Raw genomic sequence first — 23,289 nt, 5'->3', positions numbered from 1 at the left:
CCTCCTCCTGGGGAAATCCCAGTCCTCCAAACACGATGGGAAGCTGCCTTTATAGTCCAGGCAGGGCTTTTGCTTGGGCCATGGGACGCTGCTCCGGCAGATCCACCACACACCTTGCACAGCCCCGCTCGCACGCTCGGCTCATCAGCTGGCCATGGAGTAAACCCTGGATTTATGAAACTATCACAGAGCAGTTTTGCCCCTCTGGAGGGTAAGGAGTGGGGAGCACTGGAATCCTCCTTTCCTGCTGCTGCCTGATGAGATCCTTCCCATGCAAGCAGTGAGTTGAGGTGTGGAAAATGTGGCTTTTGCAGACGCTGGAGGGATGGATCCCTTGGGATGCTACAGGACCCTTCACCGGGTGGGTGAGTGCCAAGCGGAGAGAGCCCAAGGCCGTGTCCAAAGCTTGGAGCGAAGCCAATCTGCACACGCAGCTCCTGGGAGAGGCTGGAAGAGCTAATTACCGGGGGGCTAATTGCACCCTGTGCCAGAAAGCGGAAGGGTCGCTCCCGGGGGCCGGGGAGGCTGCGGGCGAGCAGGGAGAGAGAGCCGGGAGCCGAAGGAGCGGGGAAGGCTCGGGGCTAGAGGCTGGCTGCACACAAAGGAGCGAGCGGCTGGAAGCCGGCTCGGCGCCGAGAGCCAATCGCTGCCGCGGCCCCGCGATAAAAGGGCTCGGAGCCGGCGCGGGGAGCGCAGGAAGCGGCTCCGCTGCACGGCCGCGGCCTCTGCGGCGGGACACGGGCGGCTCGGCTCGGCTCGGCTCGGCTCGGCTCGGCACGGCACGGCTCGGCTCGGCTCGGCTCGGCACGGCCCCGCCTGCCTGCGGACCCTCCTGCTCGGCGGTGAGCTCCGTCGGGGGCGGCGGGAGGCGGCTGTGAGACAATGCCGGCCCCGAGCGCGGCGTGAGCGGCTCGCCCGCACCTACACCGGGGCTGCCGAGCTGCCGGGCGGGGATGGAGAGCAGCGAGGGAGGCGCGGGAGAGCCCCGGGGAGCGGGGATGGAGAAGAGCAGGGATGGAGAGCCCCGGGGAGCGGGGATGGAGAAGAGCAGGGATGGAGAGCCCCGGGGAGCGGGGATGGAGAAGAGCAGGGATGGAGAGCCCCGGGGAGCGGGGATGGAGAGCGGGGATGGAGAGCAGGGATGGAGAGCAGGGATGGAGAGCAGGGATGGAGAGCAGCGAGGGAGGCGCGGGGACAGCCCCGGGGAGCGGCTGCGCTGCCCCGGAGCCGCCCCGCACCCGGGGCTCGCCCCCGGCCCCGCAGCACCGGAGCCGCTCGGTCTCGGGAGGAGGTCTGGGGTCCCGAGGGGGCTGCTGCGGCCGGGGCGGGGACCGGAGCCCCGAGCGAGCCCTGGGCCGGTCGCCGGGGGGCTCGCAGCCTGTGCTGGCTGGGTCTGCTCGGGGTGCGTGTTTGGGGGCTCGCGTCCCCGTTTGGGCTGGAGCTCCCTCTTTGTTGTGTGCCGCAGTCCGAGCCGGAGAGCGGCTGGACAGATCTTTTACTGAGCCGAGATGGAAGGAAAAACCTGTTAGATCCCGGCTCCCTCATCCTCCCGGTGCTGTGTCTCCTGCCGCCTCATCCAGCCGCATTTAAACCTCTCCAGCGACAGGTCTTTCATCACTTCCCTGGGGAGGCTGTTGCATGGCTGTGAGATTTGATAACAACACAAATGCCCTGGGCTCTGACATAACCCTCAACAGCCAGGCATCTCCCAGGGCTTCACAAAGGAGAGTAGCTGTTTCCATCGAGGGGAAAATGGGAACAGAAAAAATGAAATTATTTATTCCCTGCCTCCCAAAATTAACAGTGGATTTAGGAATCAAGCCTAGGTCTCCCAGTCTGGTGCTGTAACTACTGTGTTTTGAGCCAGCCTGATCTGTCTAATCTCTTTGGATCACTTCAAACAAGCTAAGATACTTGTAGATCATATTTATGATCAATTTTATGCTGATTTTTTTCATGGTGTGGGTATCAGTTTTGGAAAAAAGCTGATAATCCAGCCTTGAAAATTGGGCTTTGTCCACCAAAGACGTCGTGTGAGGGCTCTCACAAGGAAGACATCTGGTGCCTCAGCTGAGCTGTTGTGTGTTTAAGGCCAGGAGTAGCACATCTGCAGCATTATTAATGTAGATCACAAAATAATTGCAGGGCAATCGACCAAGCTTAGTCTGAAACAGCCCCAGTGTTAATGTCCTTTTTAAATGGGAGTCCTCCAAGAAGCAAATTCCCAGTTCCAAGCTGAGGGCATGTCAGAAACAACCTCTTGGGGCTTTGCAAAGTGGTTGGATGCATCTTCATCCTTATACAGCTTAAAACCAGGTTCCTGACCTTTGTTTGGTCAGCAAAAATCCCAGGAGACTTCTCATTAGGGAGGGGAATTCCTCTTCTGGTTTCCTTCAGTGGGTAACTCCTGGGAGTCTTCAACTACCCTCTGGTGCTGGAGGGTGATGAAGTTTTTCTTTTCCTTTTCTCCCACCCTCAGCTCCTGCAGGGTTTTGCCAGGCAGCTGCCATGTCCCCCCAGGACATGTCTGCTTCTCCCTCCCAGTTAAGTAATTTTTATCTGCCATCTGGGGGTGTTGCAGTGCTTACCTCGCTTTTAGCAAAAGCCCTGGGATGGAAAACATTAAATCTGGACAAAAGGATTATTGCAGTATCAATGTTAAGCACACTTTAGACATATTTCTCACTCCTGTGGTGTGCCCATAACCCTCTCCATATGTCCAGCTCGGGGTTTTCAGTGGCAAGATGCCTCAGCATCCTCTGATGTGCCTCTCCAGGGATTACTTTTCCCAGCACACTCATTGCTCCACTGCAATCTTGTGGATTTCAGGGAACCAAATCCTGTGCTGGGCTCTATGGCACCTTGGATCCTAAAAGGAAGGGTAGAGATGAAGGCTGAAAATAGCTGGAGCAGCTCAAAAAGAATGATATTTGAACAGATTTAACTACCAATATGATTTTGGTTGTGTTTTCTTCTTATACAATCTGCATTTGGACAGCAAAGAGCAGCTTTTGTAGGGCTTGTGTGGAGGCAGGGACCATGGAAAGGGGCTGTGCTGTGTTTTGGAGTGCCTGGAGCTGGACCCACTCCTGCTCTTGCTGCATCTGCAGGTGATGAAACACTGAAAGATTTTTGTGGGCTCTCTCGGGGCCCAAGAGATGGGCTCACCCCATGGAATCAGAGAATCCTTTGTGTTGGGAAAGTTCTCCAAGATGATAATGTCCAACCATTCCCACAGCACTGCCAAGGCCACTGGTAAACCGTGTCCCCAAATGCCACCTCCCCAGGGCCTTAAACCCCTCCAGGGACGGGCACTCCAGCACAGGAAATGCCAGCCCGGAGCCTGGGGAGCAACAGGTGATATTCCACGAGAGGAAACCAGCCAAGGTGACTCTGAGAGGTTGTGTTGGAGGAAGGAGGAAATTACAGGCAATTACAGGTCCGTTAATTGGAGTACGAGGAAAGGTTGGGATCTAGAACAGGTTCTGGAAGAGTAATCAGGGATGTGCTGTTGGGAAGCAGAATGAAATGCTGGGTGGTTCTAGCACAGATCATGTCAGGCTGGCTCCGTGCCTTCCTTGGCTATGATAAATGACTTCTGAAACAACAGAGCCTCATGATAGAGCCCCAAGGAAATGATTATTTTAGGTGGAGACAGGAAAAAGGACAGAGAAAAGAGAGTAAATGGAAGGAAGATACTTGGATTCTTCTGCAAGGGGGGGTGTAAGGACACATCAGGCCAGAGGTTTAGAGGGGTGCTGGAGTTTTGTGTCAGAATTCCAAGGTCTGAGCTCTCCCAGGCGTGGAGCTGCCAGACTAGCTCACCTGTTTGCATCGGGTCCCCACAGTGGCTGTGGCAACAGAAAGCCCACCAAGTGAGAACAGGTTAAAAGGAATCTGCTTCTCTTGAACATGGTTACTCTTCAGGAATCCCCCTGAGAGGCAAATATATGATGGGAGAAGAACTAATGTCCAATGGGAAATGGCTGTACATTTGAGTAGGGAACCAGGAGGTGATGTTTCCAGGTGGAGTGTGGTTTATGGAAGAGAATTGGGAAGAGCTGATGAGGGCAGGGAGGCCATGAGCTTCTGTTTGCCTGTTGTGCTTTTTGCAGAAGGTTGATATTGCACCTCATTAGTCCCTTCTGTAGGGCTTCCAGAGTTTCTCCCAGTGAAGCACTTCTGTCTAACGTCCAGCCTGAACCTCTCAACCTGCAATTTTTGTCTGGCACTACTGAGAATTTGTCTCTGCTTGGAAAAGCCTCTTCTCATCCTTGTGGCAGGCTTTCTGCTGTGCCTCTCTGCTCTATCAGCTCCCAGCAAGAGAGGCGATTCAGTGAGCAGAGACTCCCTTCAGATAATGATTTTTGATGGATGCCTTCAAACGTAGCCACAATCCCAGAATGAACTGCCTCAGTTTCTGCTTCTGGAAAGAAGGGGAATCCCAGTAGCATCCTTCTGGCCTGTGGGCCACTCTCTGAGAGGCAGGGCAGGGACCAGCCCAGTCCCTTGGCCCTGGTGCTTCCAGAGCTGTGCACTTCTCCTCAGGGGAGGCAGGGATGAAAGTGGCAGAGGGGCGTGGGTGGGCAGGGGCTTCCCTTGGGCTCCCCCTCACTCCTGTGGGTCCCCCATTGTTGCCCTGACAAAGGCAGCCCTGTTCCTCCCCACAGCTATTCCTTGTCAGCATCCCTCAGCATTTCGGCTGCAGATTTCCTGCCCGCTGGCAGCTTTTCAAGAGGCAGGACGTGGATGGAAAGGGGATTAGTGGAGCAGGCTGGTGGAAGGTGGCTCCTGGCCGTGGGGTGAGGCAGGGTCGGGCTCACTCCCCAGGAGTCTCACCAGCAGGGTAGGGGTGTCCCCAGAAATGTCTGGATTCTCCTCCCTGAAGTCGTCCAGCCTGTGCCAAGCCAGCAGGGCCCTGCCCTGGGTCCCCAGTGCCAGCGAGGTCAAGTGGCTGGCTCAGAGCCATGCAAGAGCCAAGACCTGAAGCAGAATTAAGGGATTCCATGCTTAAAGCAGGAGCTGTGGCCACTGGGCTCGCTCCATCATCCCTTCTCTGGCACTGCTGTGCCTGGCTCTGGCCTGGCCTGCTTGATGCTGGTTGTGCACCACGTTTGGTTTCATGGTGAGGGTGAACTGTGAGAGCCAAGACTGCAGAAGCTGAGCCTTGGGAGCTGGGTGATTCCCAGGCTCGGGACACAGGCTCTTCCAGCTCCTGCTCCCCTCTTCCCCACGCTGCCCAGCTGAGAGGGGTGATGGCCATGCAGCTGGAGGCTCAGCCCTGCCTGTGTGTGGGTTTCTCTGATCCTGCACAGGATCTCGTGGATATCCATCCCGAGGTGCCTCCCCGAGGTGCCTCGCCGTGCTCCGGGGGCACTCCAGTCCTCCGAGGATGAAGATGGAGGAGGAAGGGGGCCTGGCTTTTGGGAAAGCCTCCTGCAATGGAGCAGTGATCCCTGCAGTAAACAAACCCTTCCAGGGCTGCTAATGGGAACCATCTGGAGAGAGGGGCCCCTGGCCCTCTGCGCTCCTGCTGCTTCCCTGCCAGAAACCCACCGGGCTGGGTCGGACTGGGGCAGCCCTGGTGGCCCCTCCGGAGAGGCGAAGGGGAAAGGCTCCCTGCACCCCTCCTGGCTGCAGGGAACCTGATCCTTCAGAGGCAGGCTGAGCTCGGGGGGCTGCCCTGATGTTCCCTCGCCCTCCATCTGCCCCAGGGTCAGGCAGGAAGGTGGGAGGGGGTGCAGGAGGCTCTTGGGGAAGCGCTCTGTGATCAAGCAGCGTTGCTGCTGGTGGCTGCCCAGTCCCAACCTGTGCTCCTGGGCAGTGGCAGTGGCCGAGAGCCCCCAGGAATCCCTCCTGCACTTTCTCGCTTGTTCTGGTTCCCTTATCGCCTCAGCACACCCTTCCCCTTCGAGATTTCTGCAGCAGGAAGGAGATTTAGCAGCTCCTGAGGGGCAGCTGCTGCCAGGAGAGAGGGGCTGGGTGAGAAACATCCCACCATGGGCTGGGACAGTGGGGGAATTGATGGGAAAGGGCCTTGGGGGCCTGAGGAGCAAAGGAACAAATAGTGGGTGGAAATAAAAATGGGCTATCAGAGAATGGTCCCTGAGTGGTTTGGGTTGAAGAGACCTCAGGGATCATCTGGTTCCAGCGCCCTGCCCTGTGCAGGGACTCCTTCCAGCCGAGCAGCTTCTGGTGGAGGGTGTGGGAACAGCGAGGGCAGGAAGGGGGCTGGGGCTGGGCAGAAAGATGAGCTGGAGGGAAGCTGGGGCAGGACAAAGAGTGCAGCAAAGGCTGGGGGGAAGGTGGAAAGGGGGAGGGTTGTGGGTCTGTGTGGGTCTGTGTGTGTGCAGTGGGGACACCGGGTTTTGTTTTCTGTGTCCCCTGCGGGGCTGCAGGACCCCGCAGACCCCGGAGGCACCAAGAGAAGGTCCCAGGGAATGGGCAGGGAGGGCTCTGGGGTGCTCTGCCCCCCGCAGATGCTGGGTTCAGCAGCAGCTGCCTGCGAGGGGAGCAGGAAATAACAACCAAACCGCAGAGAGACGGGAAATGATTTTGATAGAGCAGGGCTGGGCCTCAGCTGAGCTGTGAAATGTTTGCAGCCAGGGCTGTGCAGCCCCAGGGCCGTGAGGGGCAGCCACCAAGGGCCCAGGACCAGGGGAAAAGGTCTTTTAACTCTGAAAGCAGCCATCAGCTTCAGGGGCTTTGCTGGATGTAACTCAAACCTGCTGTCAGCTGCTGGGGGTTTGGCAGCCAAAGAGCCCCCTAAAACTCAGGGCATGTTTGCAAATGTCCCTGTGAGGTGGGCATTGAGGAGATGCCCCTGCCCCGAGCCCTCCACCCTGACAGGTCTCTGCCCTGGGCCTTTCTCAGTGTCTAGCCCAGTCCTTGGGCAGCAGGAAGGTTTTTGGGGTGGCAATATGAGGCCAAAGGGGTTCAGTAGGACAGGAAAGCAGCCCAAGGCAGAGGCAGGTGCTGGTTTTCCAGCTTCCAGCTCATCCCCATCATTGCAGAGCCACCCCTTCACCCTCCTTTTCACTGCTCTGCTCCTCCCTTGGCCATGTTCATTCAACCCCACACTCTGTCTTCTGTATTCAAACTAGGGCTCATTTTCAAACTAGGCTCATTTTTCATGGGTGTTTTGAAGGTAAAGTTCGGTGGGGAAAACCCCCTGAGGAGCTGTCAGTGCCTTTTTAGCTCTTTTTTACCGAAAGAGGTGGTTTGCAATGCTGGTGTTTCTTTCCTGTGCGGGTCTCAGCCCTGTCAGCCTCATCCTCCAGGCACTGAGCACCTCACATGGGGCTCAGCCTGAAGGCAACGTGGGCTCCTCGAGAAGACAAAATCCCCATCACTCGCTCTGCTGAGCTGTGATCAGCGAAACTTTTCTGGGCTAAAATTAGACTAAAAGCAGAGTCCTTCCTCCAGCAACACCAGTCCTTTCGTGGCTGCATTAGTGAAACACGGGGTGCTGGTTTTGCTGCCCTGGCTTGGGGTCAGCCTTGCTGCCAGTGGCGTGGTCATTGCCTGGCAGGAGCTTCCATGGGTGGGTTTGGAGTAGAGACCATCACAGCACCTTCCAGGTGCTCAGAGCCCCAAACCCTCCAGCTGCCATCACAGTGTTCCAGGCCTGCATCTCCTGTCCAGCTCCTGTGCCTCAGTCTCTGGGCTCCCCAGCCCAGGGGGCTGCTCAGAGCCTGCAGGAGCTTCGAGCCCACACCAGCTCCTGCAGAGCTGCTGGCCTGGTGATGAAACCAGCCCCACTCCTGATGACATTTCCTTTCCAGGTGCTGCAAGAGGTCTGTCTTCGACACTTCTGCAGCAGCATCGACCCACAGCCTTGGAGCTCAGGATTAAACAGACAGAGAGGGGAAAGGAGCCATGTTCCAGGCCACGGGAGCCGCCAGCCCAGCCCCAGCTCATGTACGTGGCCTCCTGGGGTTTGTGTGGGAATTTCGGCTGGGTTTGGGTTCTCGGGGGAGGGTTCTCTACAGACATTTTAGGGTGATCAAAGGCACAGTCACAGCTGCTCGGACAACAGAACTGGGGACAGGAATGTTCCAGCAGAAGGTGCTGTTTGCTGAGCGTGCTGGACGCCAGCCTCAGGCTCTGCTCCATCCAGAGCTCTCGTCCGTCTCGAGCTGCTGTCTGTTTGTTTGTGTTTCCATGGCTTTCCCTGATCACAATTGAGAGCTTTCGAGCTGCCTAGGGCTGGAGTGATTGGAGATGGAAAAACATAAAGGTTCAAGAACATCTCCTGCTGGGACAGGATACGGCCCTTCCCCAGGGAAGATCTCTCAGATATGGAATGGAGAGCGAGGCTGCCGAGAAGCGACAGCAGCCGTGGATTGCCGTAGCCTTGGGAACGGATGTATCAGCTCCGAGAGGCAGACTTTCCTCAGCTCTGGTCAGCTGAGCCTGGAAACAGCATATTAAATCCTAACCCCGGGAGAGCACCTGCGGTTGCTCTCCCAGTGCCAAGGGATGCAACTGGTTTTACACGGCCAGAGCCTCCTCGCTGCCCACGTCCCTTTGTTGACTTTGGCTCCTGCCTCCAGCCCCGTGGGACTGAGGAAAATCACGTCCCTGACCTCAGCCAGTGAGAGCAGCTGGGAAACCTCTGAGGAGGCAGCTCGGCGAGGAGAGAGCTTCCTGTGCGTCCCTTACGCAAACTGTTTCCAAAAATACAAAGGAGAAACGATGGGGAAGGACACGGCAGGAGGAACGGGGCCGGGGCTGGGGATCAGCCTGGTGGCAGAGAGGGGCAGTGCTGGGCAGGCAGAGCCAAACTGCAGCCAGAGGAAGGACAAGGACAGCAGGGAGACATCCTGGGGGGATGGCCTGGGGTCACAGTGCCCCGAGTGGGGATGAGCCAGCCCCGACTGGTCACCTTGCTGGAGTGCCATTGCCCCTTGGATCCCGACTTTGGGAAGGAGGGAGCGCTTCCATCAGTGGCAAGAAGGGTGAAACTCCTGGGGTGGCTGCCAGGGACCCAGCTGGTGCCCTGGGGAGGGTGCAGGATGTGCACTGGTGAGGGTGGATTTGGAAGGGATGAGTACTGCAGCTGCAGATGGGACACGGTGCAGAGAGACCCTGCCCTGGATCCTGGGGCACAGGCAGAGGCTGCTCACCAGGCTCTGCAGGGCTGAGCAGCACCTGCCCCTGAGCTGGGACAGCTCTGCCCGTGCCCTGCTGCCCCTGTGCCCTCCCCACACCCCTTTGTTTCCTGCACAGTCCCAGCTGAGGGGCTGACACAGGGCAGAGGAGCTGGAAACAAAACCTCTGCCTCAAGAGGCTGCAAGATGGCGAGGGGCACCCAGCTATGGCTGGGGGAATGGGCCACTGCCCCCTGAGCCCTGGACAAGCACCCACGGGGCAGCATTGCCCAAGCCCTGTGCACCTCCAGCAAGAGGAGTTAATTGCCCTGCTCCAAGAGGCAGGGCAGCATCTCGGAGCAGATGTGCATGAGCCACAGGTGATGGTTTGCAGGTGCAGGTCACTGAGGGCTTTTGCTAGGGTCTTGTGCCAAGCTCTCATTTTGCTTTCTCCTTTCCTTTTTAGGAGGCCAAAACCAGCTCAGGAGGCAGCACAGTGCAGCGCTCCAAGGTACCTTTGCTTTTTCTACACCACAGAATTATCCCAGAATGGCCTGGGGTGGAAGGGACCTCAGAGCCCATCCATTCCCACCCCTGCCATGGCAGGGACACCTTCCACTGTCCCAGGCTGCTCCCAGCCTGGCCTGGGACTCTTCCAGGGATCCAGGGGCAGCCACAGCTGCTCTGTGCCAGGGCCTCACCCTGCTGATTCTTGGCAAGGGTGGAAGGGCCAAAAATCCACGGACCAAGCTCCAATTCAGCCCAGCACCAGTGGAGTGTCCCAGGGAGGGTGAGGGATGTGGGGCTGCTTCCTGCTCCCCAGTGCTCTGGTGAATGGAGGGCAGGGAAGAGGGCAGTGGAGGGTTGCAGGTTGTCCCAGACTCCTTCCTCATCCTCTGTCTCCCTTTGCTCTGCCCTTGGCCAGTCCTTCAGCCTGAAGGCGCAGGTGAAGGAGATGTGCACGGCCTGCCAGAAAACCGTGTATCCCATGGAACGGCTGGTGGCGGATAAATTCGTCTTCCACAACTCCTGCTTCTGCTGCAAGCACTGCCACACCAAGCTCAGGTGAGCAGGGCTGTGCCCGTGGTGGGACAGGTGCCAAGACCCTCCCAAACAGTGCCCCCCCAATCACAGCCCCTCGCTCGGCCAGTAGCCAAAGACCCCAGCCCACCCATTGCAGCAGAACAGAGGTTTATCTGCACACCTGGGCCCAAGTCACAGCTAAATCCAACCTGGCGTGGCAGGACAGAGGCTTCCCCTTGAGAGCAGCCCCGGGGGAACACGGAGCTGAGCCAGAGCCTCCTGGAGGACTCGGAGCCGAGGCTGAGCCCCCCTGGGACCCCCCCATCTCTACTGACAGCAGCCCCCAACAGCCTCTGCAGGTGGGAGGGAGCTGTTGTCTCTAAGGGTCCCTCCTGCCTGCGGCCCCTCTGCTGTCCCCGTGTCCCCAGGCCCCTCATTTCCCTGCCCAGCTAACCCTGCCCTTCCTCCCCAGCCTGGGCAGCTACGCTGCACTCCACGGGGAATTCTACTGCAAGCCCCACTTCCAGCAGCTCTTCAAGAGTAAAGGCAACTACGACGAAGGCTTCGGGCGCAAGCAGCACAAGGAGCTGTGGGTGCACAAGGAGGTGGAGAGCGGCACCAAGTCAGCGTGAGCGGGGCCAGCCCCGCTCCGGAGCCCGCGGAGCCGGAGGAGCTGAGCCGGGCTGACTGAGCTGATGTAGAGCAGGACCCGGGGCAGGGCAGAGGGGGAGCTCCTCTTGGGAGGGTGCTCGGGGGGTCCTGCAGGCCCTAAGGACAGGGCAGAGGTGACCAGGGTGCAGCCCCCAGACCTGAAGCCCTCTCTCTCTGCAGGCCCTTCTCCCCAGTGAGATCAGAGCAGAAGCAATTGCCCCCATGGGACCCCCAGCCCTGTTGATCCATTTCGGGCCTGTCACCATGGGAAAGGGATGAGCTGGGGGTTCATCCAGCTTGTGAGCCACTGCAGAGCTCCCAGCTCCACCACACCAGCCCTGCTGGGGCTCTGCATAAGGAGGGTCCTTGGTTTACATCAGCTCAGTTCAGCTGGGATGGTTCAGCCTTAAGGATGTTGCCCTGCCACGGTTTAAGTGTCTGTTTTTTATATTTGCCTTCCATTGGTACGTTCTGCGCTGGAGCCTGCGGCAGCTTCACCTGCGCGCCTTTATTTTTGTAATACAAGGTTTCCCAGCCTTCCCTGTCTTGTCCTGTGTTCCCAAGGGCCTGGGGAGGTGGGACTAATGCTCAGGTCTGCCTCTTACTGCCCAGGCAGCGTGGAAAGAGCCTGTGTCCATGCAGGACCAAGGAAGTGCTCCTGGTACCTGGGAGTGAGTGAGGCTGGGAGGGAAGGGGGTGAGGGAAAGGAGAGAGACAGCCCTCCCTTCTTTGGGAGGTGCTCAGAGGGGTCCTGCACACCATGAGGACTAGGCAGAGGTGACCAGGATGCAGGCCCCCGACCAGAAGCCCCCCGGGAGCCCCCAGGTTTTTGGGAACCGAACCAGGATTTCAAATTCCTCATCAGTGTTGCCCTGTGAGCTGCACAGCACAGCTGGAACCTTCCACCAGCTTCCAGATGGAGCCCAGACTGCCCTCAAAAGGCATTCACCAGCCTGGGGACCCCCCAGTACTAGACCCACCCTCTGCCCTGCCTCACACTCTCCCCTCCCCACCCGTGGCCATTGTGCCCTGTCCCTCAGGGGCTCTGCCAGGGGCAGGACGGGATCAGTGCTGGGCTGGCCTCAGGTCTCCCTAGGACCCACCCCACATCCCCTCCCCTGGTTTGGATAGCACAGTTCATACAAATTAATGCAAGCCCTGCCAGGCTGGAGGCACAAATGCAGGAAAACCAGAGAAAGTGGATGAGGCTGGTTTTAATTATTATTTACCTTTCCTCCAGGCACACTTTGTACAGCTGTGCTCAGGAACCCCATGTCTTTCAAATTCTACAGGAATTGGGCTTTTCAGGGCCCCCACATAGAGCAACAGACTGTGGTATCAACAGCAAGAGCCTCTGTTCCATCCCTGACTGATCCCATCAGCTCGGCCGAGCACGTTCTATCTGGGAGAAGCCAGACACAGCCATGGAAACAGGAGATAAGGATGAGAGAGGGAGAAAGATGGGGATGGACAGTGCAGAGGAGGAAGAGATGGCACAAATAGAGCCTGGTGTCTGAGGTGCTCCCCCTGCTCAGACAGCCCTTGTGGGGCTCAAGGTGTGCACCCCCAGCCAGGCAGCAGCTCCACAGTGATGTCTCATGGTCACAGTGACAATGATTTTGGGGACAGCACTGGCTCGGTGACCACAGGAGCCTGATGTTGGACAAGTTAAGTCTCCTTTTCAAAGGGCTCCTGGGCAGGCACGGCCTGGGGACACTCGGGCAGCACGGGAACCGTGCACACACGCCCTGGCAAGGCTCCCAGGGGGCTTCAGCCTCAGCAAGAGCTCTGACTGTCCCCACCATGCAGGTGGCAGATTTACCCCAAACCCGCCACCCCGGAGCAGCCCTGCCGAGGGGCTGTGATGCTGCAGGCCTGGGGCCCCTTCCTTCTTTAGAGGCTCAGCAAATGAAAGCAGAGCCCTCGGTTCTGCTTCCTGCCCCTTGCTGGCCTCACTTCCCCATTCCCTCAGCTCCCAGGCTGCTGCACAGCTGAAAAAAAACCAAACCTGAAAGTATTTGGAGATGTGGTAGCCCATTCTCCTGCCCTACTCAGGGATAGCAAAGCTTATTCTCCCCAAATCACAGTTCCAGTCAGTGTAAGACCATCCAGATTCCTCCGCTTAAGCTGGGAAGCTCCATTTTGGGAAGGGAGCTCATGGTATCTTCCACTTGTCTGCAATGCAGAGGCTTTCCTTCTCCAAATTTCTGCTTTTTAGAAAGACAGACACCAAAACAAGCTTTCATATAAATGATAATTTTATTGTAAATAAAATGATACATTGGCCTGGCTTTGCACTGCAAGCCCCTGGTCGGTAAATAGAGACTACTGGGTCAAGGTCTTCTGCACAATCCAGGTTAAAGCCCTTTCTCCCTGCTTTGCATCATTTATGGTGATAACAAAATCCTTTTCTTCCTTGTTGAACTGCTCCTGGCACACTTACCTTTCCCCTCCTGTCAGTCTATGTTGGTAACTGGTGTCAATGGGAACTCTTTGGAGCAGCTTCCAGTCCTTTGGAATATTATTCCAAATTAGGCTGAAAAAACCCCAAAATCCCACACAAATTGATGCATCCTAACTGCCACAGAACAGGCAAAGATGGGATTTTCTGGAGAACAAGCAAATAACCTGGAATGCACAGAATCGTCACACCAAGACCAAAATGTCACTTCTTTGTTTCCTAACTGCCTCAGGGACAGCCACATTCCCCCAAGTTCCTCTCCAATGGGAATCTTGGACATTTTTCTGATTAGTTTTAACCATTTCAGGACACTGGGACTCAGATAAGAAATTCTTTGTCAAACAGAATGTTCTCCATTTCTGCAGCACCTTCCATCAGAGATGCCAATACTCAATATTCCCTACATATCCCTCCCTGGGAGGAACAGCAGGAAATCCAACATGACATTTGGAATTGATACAATAGCTTATTGTCAGCCTGGCACTCCTCCACTCTTCCCTAAATGAGTTTATTCCCAGTCTGCCAGGATAAAGAGGCCAGATATAATTCAATTCTGAGGTATAATTACATTTCTGTCCACTTTAAACTCTTTTGCTGCCAGGGCTGTTAAAAGCCCACGGTATCAACGTCAGCCCCAAGTTATTCTCGAAGCACTGGACTCAGGAATCCAGATCTTCCTTTTCCATAATCAAGAGGGCTGTGAGGAAACAAAGAGGCATTTTGGCTTGGCTTTACTCATTATAAACCATCAGCAAATTCTCTGCAAAACCAGCTGCTTTTTTTCCTTTTTAAATTCATAAAGGCGTCAAATTAATTTCCCCACCTCCCCCCACCCCGTAACAGTCGATATATATAAAAATCACCAAATATGATCTTTTACGATATAAATTAAAAAAAAAAAATATGAGGCATCACCGTTTACATGATGTAAAAAGAGCTAAAAAAGAGCGATATAAACTACATTCATAAAAGTGCATCTCCAAACATACAGGTAATGCTTTGGCTTGTTCCTGTGCCGAACGCGCCAGTCCGAGCTGGCCCCGTGTTCTCTGTCGCTGCTGCTCCCTGCCAGGCCGGGATGCAGGCTCTGCACGCAGGCACACCCAGCCCGGGATGGGGCACGGAGGAGGCAAACCCAGCCCGGGATGGGGCACGGAGGAGGCACACCCAGCCCGGGATGGGGCACGGAGGAGGCACACCCAGCCCGGGATGGGGCACGGAGGAGGCACATCCAGCCCGGGATGGGGCACGGAGGAGGCACACCCAGCCCGGGATGGGGCACGGAGGAGGCACACCCAGCCCGGGATGGGGCACGGAGGAGGCACATCCAGCCCGGGATGGGGCACGGAGGAGGCACATCCAGCCCGGGATGGGGCACGGAGGAGGCACATCCAGCCCGGGATGGGGCACGGAGGAGGCACACCCAGCCCGGGAAGGGCTGGGAGCTCGGGGGCAGCTCAGCCCAGCGCTCCTGGTGCTCCTGCTCTGCTCTGGAAGCGCCTCCCGTGACGCGGGTGAGGTAAAAGCCACAACAGCTCCTGAGGGTTGCGCTGCTTTGACACAAGTTCTGCCGTTTCCTCACGCCCTGTTCTCTCCCAGACCACAGCGTGTGGGACAGCAAGAGAAAAACCATGGGAGAAGGTCTGGATTTGGTGAGGACAAGCCAAGGATAGAGGGAAACCCCTGCAGATGTCATCGTGCTCCTGATTCCTGCAAGTGATGGGCAGGGGATGAAGACTCCAGTCTTTGGTATATTTAGGTTGCAAGGCTTGAAGAGCTGGTTCTCCAGCAGTGCTGACCCCCCTAATTTGTCATGCAGACTGCAGGGATGGGTCCCCAGTCCCAGCAGAGCTGTGAAAAGCAGGGATGGGTCCTAATCCCAGCAGAAGCATCACAGCCTCTCCTCCCCTCATGACAACAGCAAAGTGCAGGCCAAAGTCAGGCCAAGGGTCTGGACAATCTGGAGTCAAGTTCCTGGTTGGGAAAAGATCAGCTGAAGTGCTCTCACTATAATTAAATAAATTATGGAACAAGGGCTTTCATATAAGGGATCCCCTAAGTGCCCACAAGTGGGACAGTGCATCCTTGGAGTAGTGCAGGGAGCCTGGAAAGGAAACCAACACCAGTTTTTATTGGCTACACTTTGCTCTGGGTTTGGCACAGAAAAAACATTTCATATCATTAAGGCTTTTCAGGCCTTTTGGTTGGTTGGGGCTTTTAGGGTTCTTTTTTTTCTCTTTTAATTCAACACAGTATTTTTCATGTGTTGAAGGAACTTGGTTTCATTAAAACATGCCTTATCCTGCTATTAGTATTCACTTAAAAACTTAATTTTACTGCATTATGAAGCAATTTTCAATTTTTTATGGGGGAGAAGAGTGGAGGTGTGTGGAACCTTAATATGGTTTCCAATACAAGAGTAGAACACCTTCAGTGTTGCCCTATAAAGCAATATTTTAGTTAATATTTGCTTTTCTTAGTTTAATTTCTCAGAGATAACTCCATGAATCCCCAGCACTTAAAAACTGCTGGTCTTTCACTAGTGAAATAAAGATTATTAGTGCCCAAATAAGCACAGAGATAGCTCAGTCTTCTGACTTGGGCTATCTTCCAAGTGCACAATCACTTGGATATGTTTTGCTGGTATCTGCATGGGGATCTCCAGGTAATTTTAGATATTTGCTATCATTATAAATGTTGTCTGAGGTTCTCTGTTTGACCTGACTCCTACAAAAGCTTATTTAAGTTAGGCCATAACATTTTTATGGAACTCTTAAATGATCACTCGCACACCTGTAATTCAAACTACGCACAGCGAAGGGCTGAGCTTGATTCCAGCTTCCTGTGCTCAGCACAAGTGTCCAGGTAATCCTCCCCAAGAAACCCTCATTAGGCCATGTGCTCAAAGAAACTCTCAAGTAATTTCCTGGGCACCAGATGGACTATCTTTGGTTAAAAGGATGGTAAAAAGTTACCAGCCAAAGAGACAGATGCAGGAGGAAACTGAATTCCACTGAATACCCTTCCAGAGGGGTTTTGTTTGGACCCAGCAGCCCCAGAGAGAGGAAGCAGAAGCACAGATTTGTTTGGTATGACACAAACTAACTGGCACTGTCCTAATGCTGGGACAGATCAAACCTAGCTCCAGATTTTCCAACATTAATGGGAGAGCTCTTCCCTCAGGCCCTGGAGTGATTGTATTCTGCTGAAATTCTCTGATTATCCTGACATTTAGCTGGAAAGACCTCCCTCACCCCCAGCCCCAAATCCACGGGTTCATTATAAAATAACACTATTCACATACTTTTGAATCAGTATCTTCTGAACACCTTCAGATGCTGAATACTCAAGAAGAAAAAGATACCATACTATAGCGAGTGCATGCTCCGTGACACATGGCTTTCGGCTGGATTCAGGCGCTGGAGACGCCTCTGGAGCCTCAGGAGAGGAAAAGCAGGGACCACCACAGGGTCTGGAGGCTGCTGCATGTTTCTGTTTTGCTGAAGAGTGGAGCTCTTCCAGCTCCCACCTGGGATCAGATTTCTCCCGTGTTCAATCAGTGATGACACTTGTCAGACTCCCCTTCCTGCGCCTGCAGAAAACACGCAGCCAGCTGCAACGTCACATCCAGGCAACCCAGGGCAAAAATGCAGCTCTGCTTGGACAGCTGTTGGCAGGACAAACGTTAGTCCAGCAAACGAAGGAATCAGGCACGAGAGCAGACCCCAAGTTCCTTGGCAGAACTTCCCAAAGGACTAGGCCTGGCTGAGTTGGCATTTTGAAGATGCAGCACCACAACGGGCAGTTGCAACTAGACAAGACAGGGCACGGAAAGCCCGGCAGGAGCTGCGAGCAAGGGAGGTAATTCAGTACTGGAGCTGTGCAAACTGGTGTCTGAGCAGCTCTTCAGCAGAGGGTCTGTGCCTGGCTTCCACAAAGATCTGCTTTAGGAAGTCCCGGCAATGTTCTGATATGTGGGAGGGGAGCTGGGGGTTGGTGGGCTGGGTGGCGATTTTGAAGATCGCTGCCATGGCTTCGTACTCTGCCCAGGGGGGCTTCTCTGTCAGCATTTCCACTACGGTGCAGCCGAGGCTCCTGCAAAGCAGACAGGAAACAACCAAATGAGAATTCACTCAATAATGCCCAGTGCTCAGGGAGAACTCCCCAGCAGCCAAGAGCGAGGTCCAGCTCTGAGCCCCCACTCAGAGCCAGAGCTGCCAACAGCTGCTTCCCCTGCTGCCGGGAAAGGGCCCTAAGTCCTGCTCCCCTTTGCTCAAATTCTCCTCTCGTGAAACATTTGTGTTATCATGAGACAAGAGGTGCCAGTGGGATGTCCCTGAAGGCACTGCTTGACCTCGCTGGTACTCCAGGTGCTGCTGCTTCTGCTGCTTCAAAGGCACTCAGAGAATCACAGGGTCACAGCTGGGCTGGGCTGGAAGGGACATTCAGGACCATCCTGCTCCAACCTCCTGCCATGGGCAGGGACACCTTCCACTAGACCAGGCTGCTCAGAGGCTCAACTTGCTGAGTTGCAAGGTAGAAAACAGACTTTTTAACACTCAAGGTTCAGTGATTCAGAGCTTGTTGACCCCACAAAGCCGTTTCAGCAAAATCCCTTTTCAGTCACAGCCTCAAAATGCCCACGTTGGGAAAAAAATAACCTAATAATACCTCCACTTCACAAGAAGCTAAGCATCAGTCAAAAAATAATTGAAGTCGTAACAGTTCCAAACTGGGAAGGCAGTAAGTTAAATTCCTGTGGGACAGATGCATCATTACCTTAAGGAAAAATTCCTTGTAAAGTTAATGGGGCTCTGCAGGCTACTTCAGGGCAAGGACGTGATTCTGGGGACACGGCTGAGCCACCTTTCTGACGGGACGTGACTCCAACACCTTCCCAGGGAAGATGGCTGCTGTAGCACTGCACTGATTGGGGTTTATTCAAAAAGGATTAATTGTTTCCTCCAGCCCACAGATTAAGTAAAAGCCATTTGTGAGTTTTTAATATCCAATACTGTGGTTTTATCACATCTTTACATTAAAAAGGCAAAACTGCCTCCTCTACCTTAAAACTAAACATTCTTTTGAGGTGAAATGCAAGGAAAAGACATATTGAGAGACAGACTTGCAGCAACTGCCAAGACAAGGAGGAAAGGAATTAAATGCAGTGAATATGCAAGAACTGATTTCTCTACAAGGTTTAAAATCCAACGTGAAAATTTTACAGTTTTCCAGCCATTTCAGGCTTACTAGAAGAGAGTACAGAAAATGCAAACCATGTGTGCTGAAGTGCTGGGGGCTTGCTCAAAAGCAAGCAGGGATATATTATTGTTTAGACTGATTTATACCGTTTAAGCAGATCCGGTTTCTTTAAGATATTCAGCAAACAGCAGGAATGTTTTTCATGTCAAGTCACTCCAGCAATAACAAATAGCTCACATATTCTGCTATTTAGGAAAAAGAAAACTGGAGAGGGGCCTGCAGCAGTGGCACAGAGCCAGGTGGATGGATTTGTTACGTTTCTGAGCCTCTGGGCCATACACATCAACCCTGGGACCAGCGTTGCACTGGAAAATTCTGACCCCCAAAATAATGACTGGGATTGTAGGAACTGGAGCCTGGCCAACGGCAGCGACGCTTTGATGGGAATGGACCAATGTCAGCACCAAGAGAAAATCCACAACTGCACCAACCCAGGGGGAAGGGCACGTGCTTCACTCTCTCCCCAAGCATCCCAACTGGGAGAGTCTGCAGGACTTAACTTTTTGCAGACAAGACACGTTTCAGCTCTGTTTCCACTCGCTGCTTGTACAGGAAACGGGTCCTGCCTTACTGTGGAGGCACAACCAGACCTTTCGTCCTTTCGTTTACTTAAGTTTTATAATCTCACCTTTTTAAGGCCCCCAAAATTAGCATTTTGGCACAGGACCATTTTGCTCTTTTGATAGAGGCTGGTCCTTGGCTATGCCAAAAATAGCACAGCTACAGTTAACATTCATGCAGATCACTTCTGATATGACCTGGATCTTTTCTGTTATTCCAGGCTTGGGCATTTCTCCTTTACAGCTAAAATTCTATTAATTTCCAGTACATTTTAAGCATAACTCTCATTTTATATCTAAATGAATGGGCTTTCCCTAGACAACCTTCAGTTGCTCTTCTAAGGGGAATCATAGAATCACAGAGCCTCCTGTGTTGGAAGGGACCCACAAGGATCATCATCCCAAATCCTGGCCCTGCATAGTACAGACCAAGAATTCCACCAAAGTGCCTGAGAGCACGAGAAGGGTGAAAACATTGCACCAGCCAGAAAATCAAAAAAACAGCTATCAGTTTGAGCGAGGAATGAGTGGAAACTGCTCCTGAAAAACTAAAACTGGTTCCGAAAAACTGAAAGAGTTGTTGGGTGTTAACACTGCAAAGCACAGCCTGCAGAAGATTGTGCCTTGAATTCAAACCAGCGACTTCGATTTTCTCCAAACTTTTCATCCAGACAAGGTGTGAATTTGGCTGTTGGATGGCAGAAGGTGCTATCTGGCTGCAGGGAGCAGTGCAGCGATCTATGGCACGAGGGCAAGGCTCACCACACGTCCGCCTTCCTGCCGTAGCCTTCCCCGCTGATCACCTCCGGGCTCATCCAGTACGGGGTGCCCGTGACAGAGCGGATGCCTGTCCCCGACATGCAGATTGTCTGCAGACGTTTGCTGGCCCCAAAGTCCCCAAGCTTCACATTCCCAGCAGAGTCACGGAGAATATTGGCACCTGGACAGAAGCAAAGAACGAAGACAGCTGTTTTCATGTGATCCAGCTGTTGGATCTGCAGCCTGCAGAACGACATCCAAGCCCAAATACCTGTGCTCATGGTATGATTCTTTCCCCATTAAGCCTCAGGTGACCTGCTAAACATAATTTCTTTAATTCAGCTTGTAGACAAGCCAATTGCTAATGGCTGTAAATGGGAAAAACTTCAGGGAAAAACACAAGGAAGTTAAGGGGGGAGGGAAATGAGAGCTGAGTCAGCATCAGCATTGTTACAGGGCCTGTAAACAGCTCAACCAACCTAGCAGGGCCCCCAGGCCAAGGGCTGGGAGAGAACAGAGCTGTGTAGAGAAGGGTTTTATTGGGATGCTGCTTTGGTGAGTTCAAGCATTGCTTTCTGGTCAGATGGGTAACAGATGTAGCTAATTAAAACACTTTGAACTCCTACAATAAACAAGTCAATCTCCACTTGGTCTTGAACACAAAGCACCAGAGAAAAAGCAAACTTTAGAGCTTAGCTTTTATGTGGACACAAACTGAGGTTTAGACACCAAAACCAATTCTTCCTCCAAAACTGCAATGAGATCAAGAAGCCCATTGTTGCCATTATCTGGTAGGTGCCCACATGGAACCCTTCTGCTCTCAAACTGAGAGCACCTGTGCTGCGAGAGCTCCCTCCTCGCCCTGCTCTCACCCTTGATGTCCCTGTGCACGATCATGTTGCTGTGGAGGTACGAGACGCCCTCGAGGATCTGCCGCGTGTATTTCCGGGTGACGTTTTCCGTCAGGGCCCCGTAAGCCTTCAGCTGGTCTTTCACTGACCCCTGCCAAAAAGCAAACACAAAAAACTGGCAAAGAGGTGCCAAAACACAAACCTTGCACTGTCCATTCAGCTCCCAAAAGCCCTGGAGGTTAACACACCCAGCAGGCCCCGCAATGAACTCTGGCCTCTGCTAAAGCCCTTCTGGGAGGCTCTGTGAGCATCTTGCCCTAAGAAGCCCTTTTTAGGAACAGCAAGGACAGGCTTCATGGCAAAAACAGCTTAAGGAGGTTTTGTCTGCTGGTACAACTTGCTGTGAAGACAAGCAATAAAATAGTTCAGCAGACTTATCTGAGTCAAAAGCCTCGCTTTTTGGAGAGCCAGTTTTAGCCTCGCTATACCATGATTCTGGTAATTCAGTTACCAGGATTTACATGCTGGCCCAAGTCCTTTGAGGAACTTTGGTAGAACAAATTCAGAATGAAGAAAATAACTGGCTTTAATGACTGTTACATAGAATATATTTCAAGCAGAAGACACTTAAGGAAAAAAACAGAGAGGTTATTTGGGCATAAATAAAATGAAAGTGGTGGCATTATGAGTGTGAGAAGGCACAGCCCTAGGGTCTGCAGCAGATGACATAGTTAGGGGAATCACAGCAACCAATAAACCAGCTAACAGACCCAGCCACCCCCCTTTCTGATCCCTGACTCTGCTGCTCTTACCCCTGGCATGTACTCCATGAAGATGGTCAAGGTCTTCTCTGCTCGATCCCTTAAGCAGCCATAATACTGCACAATACGGTCGTGCTGGAGGTTCTTCAGCAGCTGAATTTCACACTCCAGCGCACTCACCTCCTATGGATGTTGAAGGAGAAAATAAGATTGCAACCTCAGGAAATATATCATAAATATAACAAATAAAATAATAAATTTGTCATGTCACTGGCAGGATAAGACCACCACTACACTGAGAAATGTAATCCATGACATTGCTTTATCTGCTTCTTGGAAAAGGCAAACATTACCAGGGCTTCCCGTTCATTCTAACTGCATAATCTGCAGGTGGATTTAGTACCAGAAAAACTTAGTTTCTTGTCTTGATTATGTCATCTGCATGGCTTTATCCTGGGTGGCTGAAAAGATTCTCCACCCACAGCAGAGGTATAACCTCACTTCTCTCACTGAGCTGTGGGCAGGGAGTGCAATTACGAAGCAGCTCTGAATACGTTACAGAACTGGAACTTCAACCCACTGAAGAACAAAACAACAGGTGCTGAGAATCGCTGAGCTTCTGTCCTGTTCTGGTCACACTGATGATTTACTGGAATCAACCCCTACAAACAGCTTCCTCTCCTATTTACTTCAAAGAATCTGCAGCTCTGCACATGAAACTGATCCTTTGCTTTGCTCTTGCCACAGACAACAGGGCATCACAGTGCAAAGGCAAAGATGTCACCCAACAACTTCAGATGGAACCACAAATGTTTGCTGCTCAGAAAAAGTATTAGGTTCTTGCTGAATCCAGGGATTGAACAGGAGGAACATCAAAGGTACTGAAGCATGAAGATTTACAGAAAAAGCAATAAAGTTTTCTCCCCAAATTAGTCCCAGTTTTACCTTTCCAGCCCTGCCATGAGAAGGTATCAGGTTCAGCTCTCTCACTCCGGGAGAGGATGCAGAACCTTAGGGCAAGGACCTGGATGTTGTAGCCACACATGGAACAGAGGAGGCAGCTTAATCAGACCAAATAATAGTATAAGGTTTGGAGTTTCAGTGCCTTTAAAATATATTTCAGCCTGTTCATCCTTGGCTCAGAGTTGCTGTCTGATTTACAACACAGACATAGCAGAACTTCCCAATTTATGACATATCTTGGCACATATAAAATCAGAATAATTAAATCTTCATGGATCAGTTATTCTAGCTCAAAGTGATTTTGTTCAATATTGGGAAACTGGTACACTGTTAAAACACTGGCAAAAAACCCATTCCAGCTGCATCCCCTGTGCAGGAAGTTGAGTGCTGTCCCCTAATTTCAAGATGCCAGTCCCATCTCCACTGTCCCCAGTGTTGTCACATCACAGCTCTTGATTAATTTACACCCCACAGCTCCAATTGTTTTTAAGGACACAGATAATTCAGAAGTGAAAATTGGTAATTAATGCACTTGATACAGGGTGTACCATATAAACCCAGAAGTGGGTTTTGCATGTGCAAGCAGCTTTTTTTGTTCAAAAAAGAAAAAAAAAAAAACTACTCTTGCTGGATTTAGTTTCATTCACATCCATGTCTAACCAGGAACACAGGGCAGTCTAGTATTCCTCAAGTAACCTGGCAAAAACCCAAAAAGCTGCGAAAGGAGAGCCAAGAATGAAGCCAGAAAATGGATTTTAGTTTCAAGCTGAAGTTAGTAACACAGAAAAGTAATTTTTAAATGACTCCTATTCTTCTCCACATGACTTGAAACCTTAGTACGAACTAAATAAGATGCCAGCTTTCAAGGACAGACAGAGAGAGACATTGTACAGGACCTCAGAGGGC

At 52.9% G+C, this 23,289-nt stretch overlaps 2 protein-coding genes across 6 annotated transcripts in view; one reads left to right on the top strand and one right to left on the bottom strand.

Moving 5' to 3' along the window:
• Nucleotides 1-51: 51 nt before the first annotated feature.
• LIMD2 (LIM domain containing 2) lies at nucleotides 52-11,303 on the top strand. 4 transcript variants are annotated; one of them, XM_021538480.3, is made up of 5 exons: nucleotides 52-211; nucleotides 7,785-7,920; nucleotides 9,559-9,603; nucleotides 10,018-10,157; nucleotides 10,588-11,303. In XM_021538480.3, the coding sequence occupies exons 2-5, from the start codon at nucleotides 7,879-7,881 to the stop codon at nucleotides 10,745-10,747; spliced, it is 387 nt and encodes a 128-aa protein (XP_021394155.2). In that variant the 5' UTR covers nucleotides 52-211; nucleotides 7,785-7,878; the 3' UTR covers nucleotides 10,748-11,303. The 4 variants fall into 4 exon arrangements, with proteins under 4 accessions (XP_021394155.2, XP_021394156.2, XP_085417789.1 ...); XM_021538481.3 differs by lacking the exon at nucleotides 52-211 and adding an exon at nucleotides 691-842; XM_085561663.1 differs by lacking the exon at nucleotides 52-211 and adding an exon at nucleotides 5,759-5,982.
• Nucleotides 11,304-13,006: 1,703 nt separating this feature from the next.
• MAP3K3 (mitogen-activated protein kinase kinase kinase 3) overlaps nucleotides 13,007-23,289 on the bottom strand; it is a 33,480-nt gene continuing 23,197 nt past the window's right edge. Inside the window, exons 14-18 of one of the 2 annotated variants that reach the window (XR_014950192.1) lie at nucleotides 21,472-21,603; nucleotides 20,681-20,810; nucleotides 19,812-19,989; nucleotides 16,532-17,322; nucleotides 13,007-15,331 (exon numbers count right to left, since the gene is read on the bottom strand). Coding sequence is in view for 1 of the 2 variants with exons in the window: in XM_085561650.1 (XP_085417776.1) it covers nucleotides 17,094-17,322; nucleotides 19,812-19,989; nucleotides 20,681-20,810; nucleotides 21,472-21,603 (669 nt within the window). In the remaining variant the exon portion in view is untranslated. Of the gene's footprint in view, nucleotides 17,323-19,811; nucleotides 19,990-20,680; nucleotides 20,811-21,471; nucleotides 21,604-23,289 lie in introns of both variants that reach the window. The other variant, XM_085561650.1, reaches the window with a different exon arrangement.

Source organism: Lonchura striata, chromosome 27 (assembly GCF_050655825.1).
Source record: "Lonchura striata isolate lonStrDom1 chromosome 27, ASM5065582v1, whole genome shotgun sequence".
In the NCBI taxonomy this organism is placed as follows: Eukaryota; Metazoa; Chordata; class Aves; order Passeriformes; family Estrildidae; genus Lonchura; species Lonchura striata.
The sequence above is the reverse complement of the archived record's forward strand: the minus strand, read 5'-3'. Positions and strand labels throughout refer to the sequence as shown.

Excerpts from the sequence above, each read along its gene's own strand:
- LIMD2 (XM_021538480.3), top strand. The coding sequence starts at position 7,879 with ATGTTCCAGGCCACGGGAGCCGCCAGCCCAGCCCCAGCTCAT. Across the intron at positions 9,604-10,017 it reads GCACAGTGCAGCGCTCCAAG|TCCTTCAGCCTGAAGGCGCA; the intron begins GTACCTTTGCTT and ends GCCCTTGGCCAG. Across the intron at positions 10,158-10,587 it reads CACTGCCACACCAAGCTCAG|CCTGGGCAGCTACGCTGCAC; the intron begins GTGAGCAGGGCT and ends CTTCCTCCCCAG.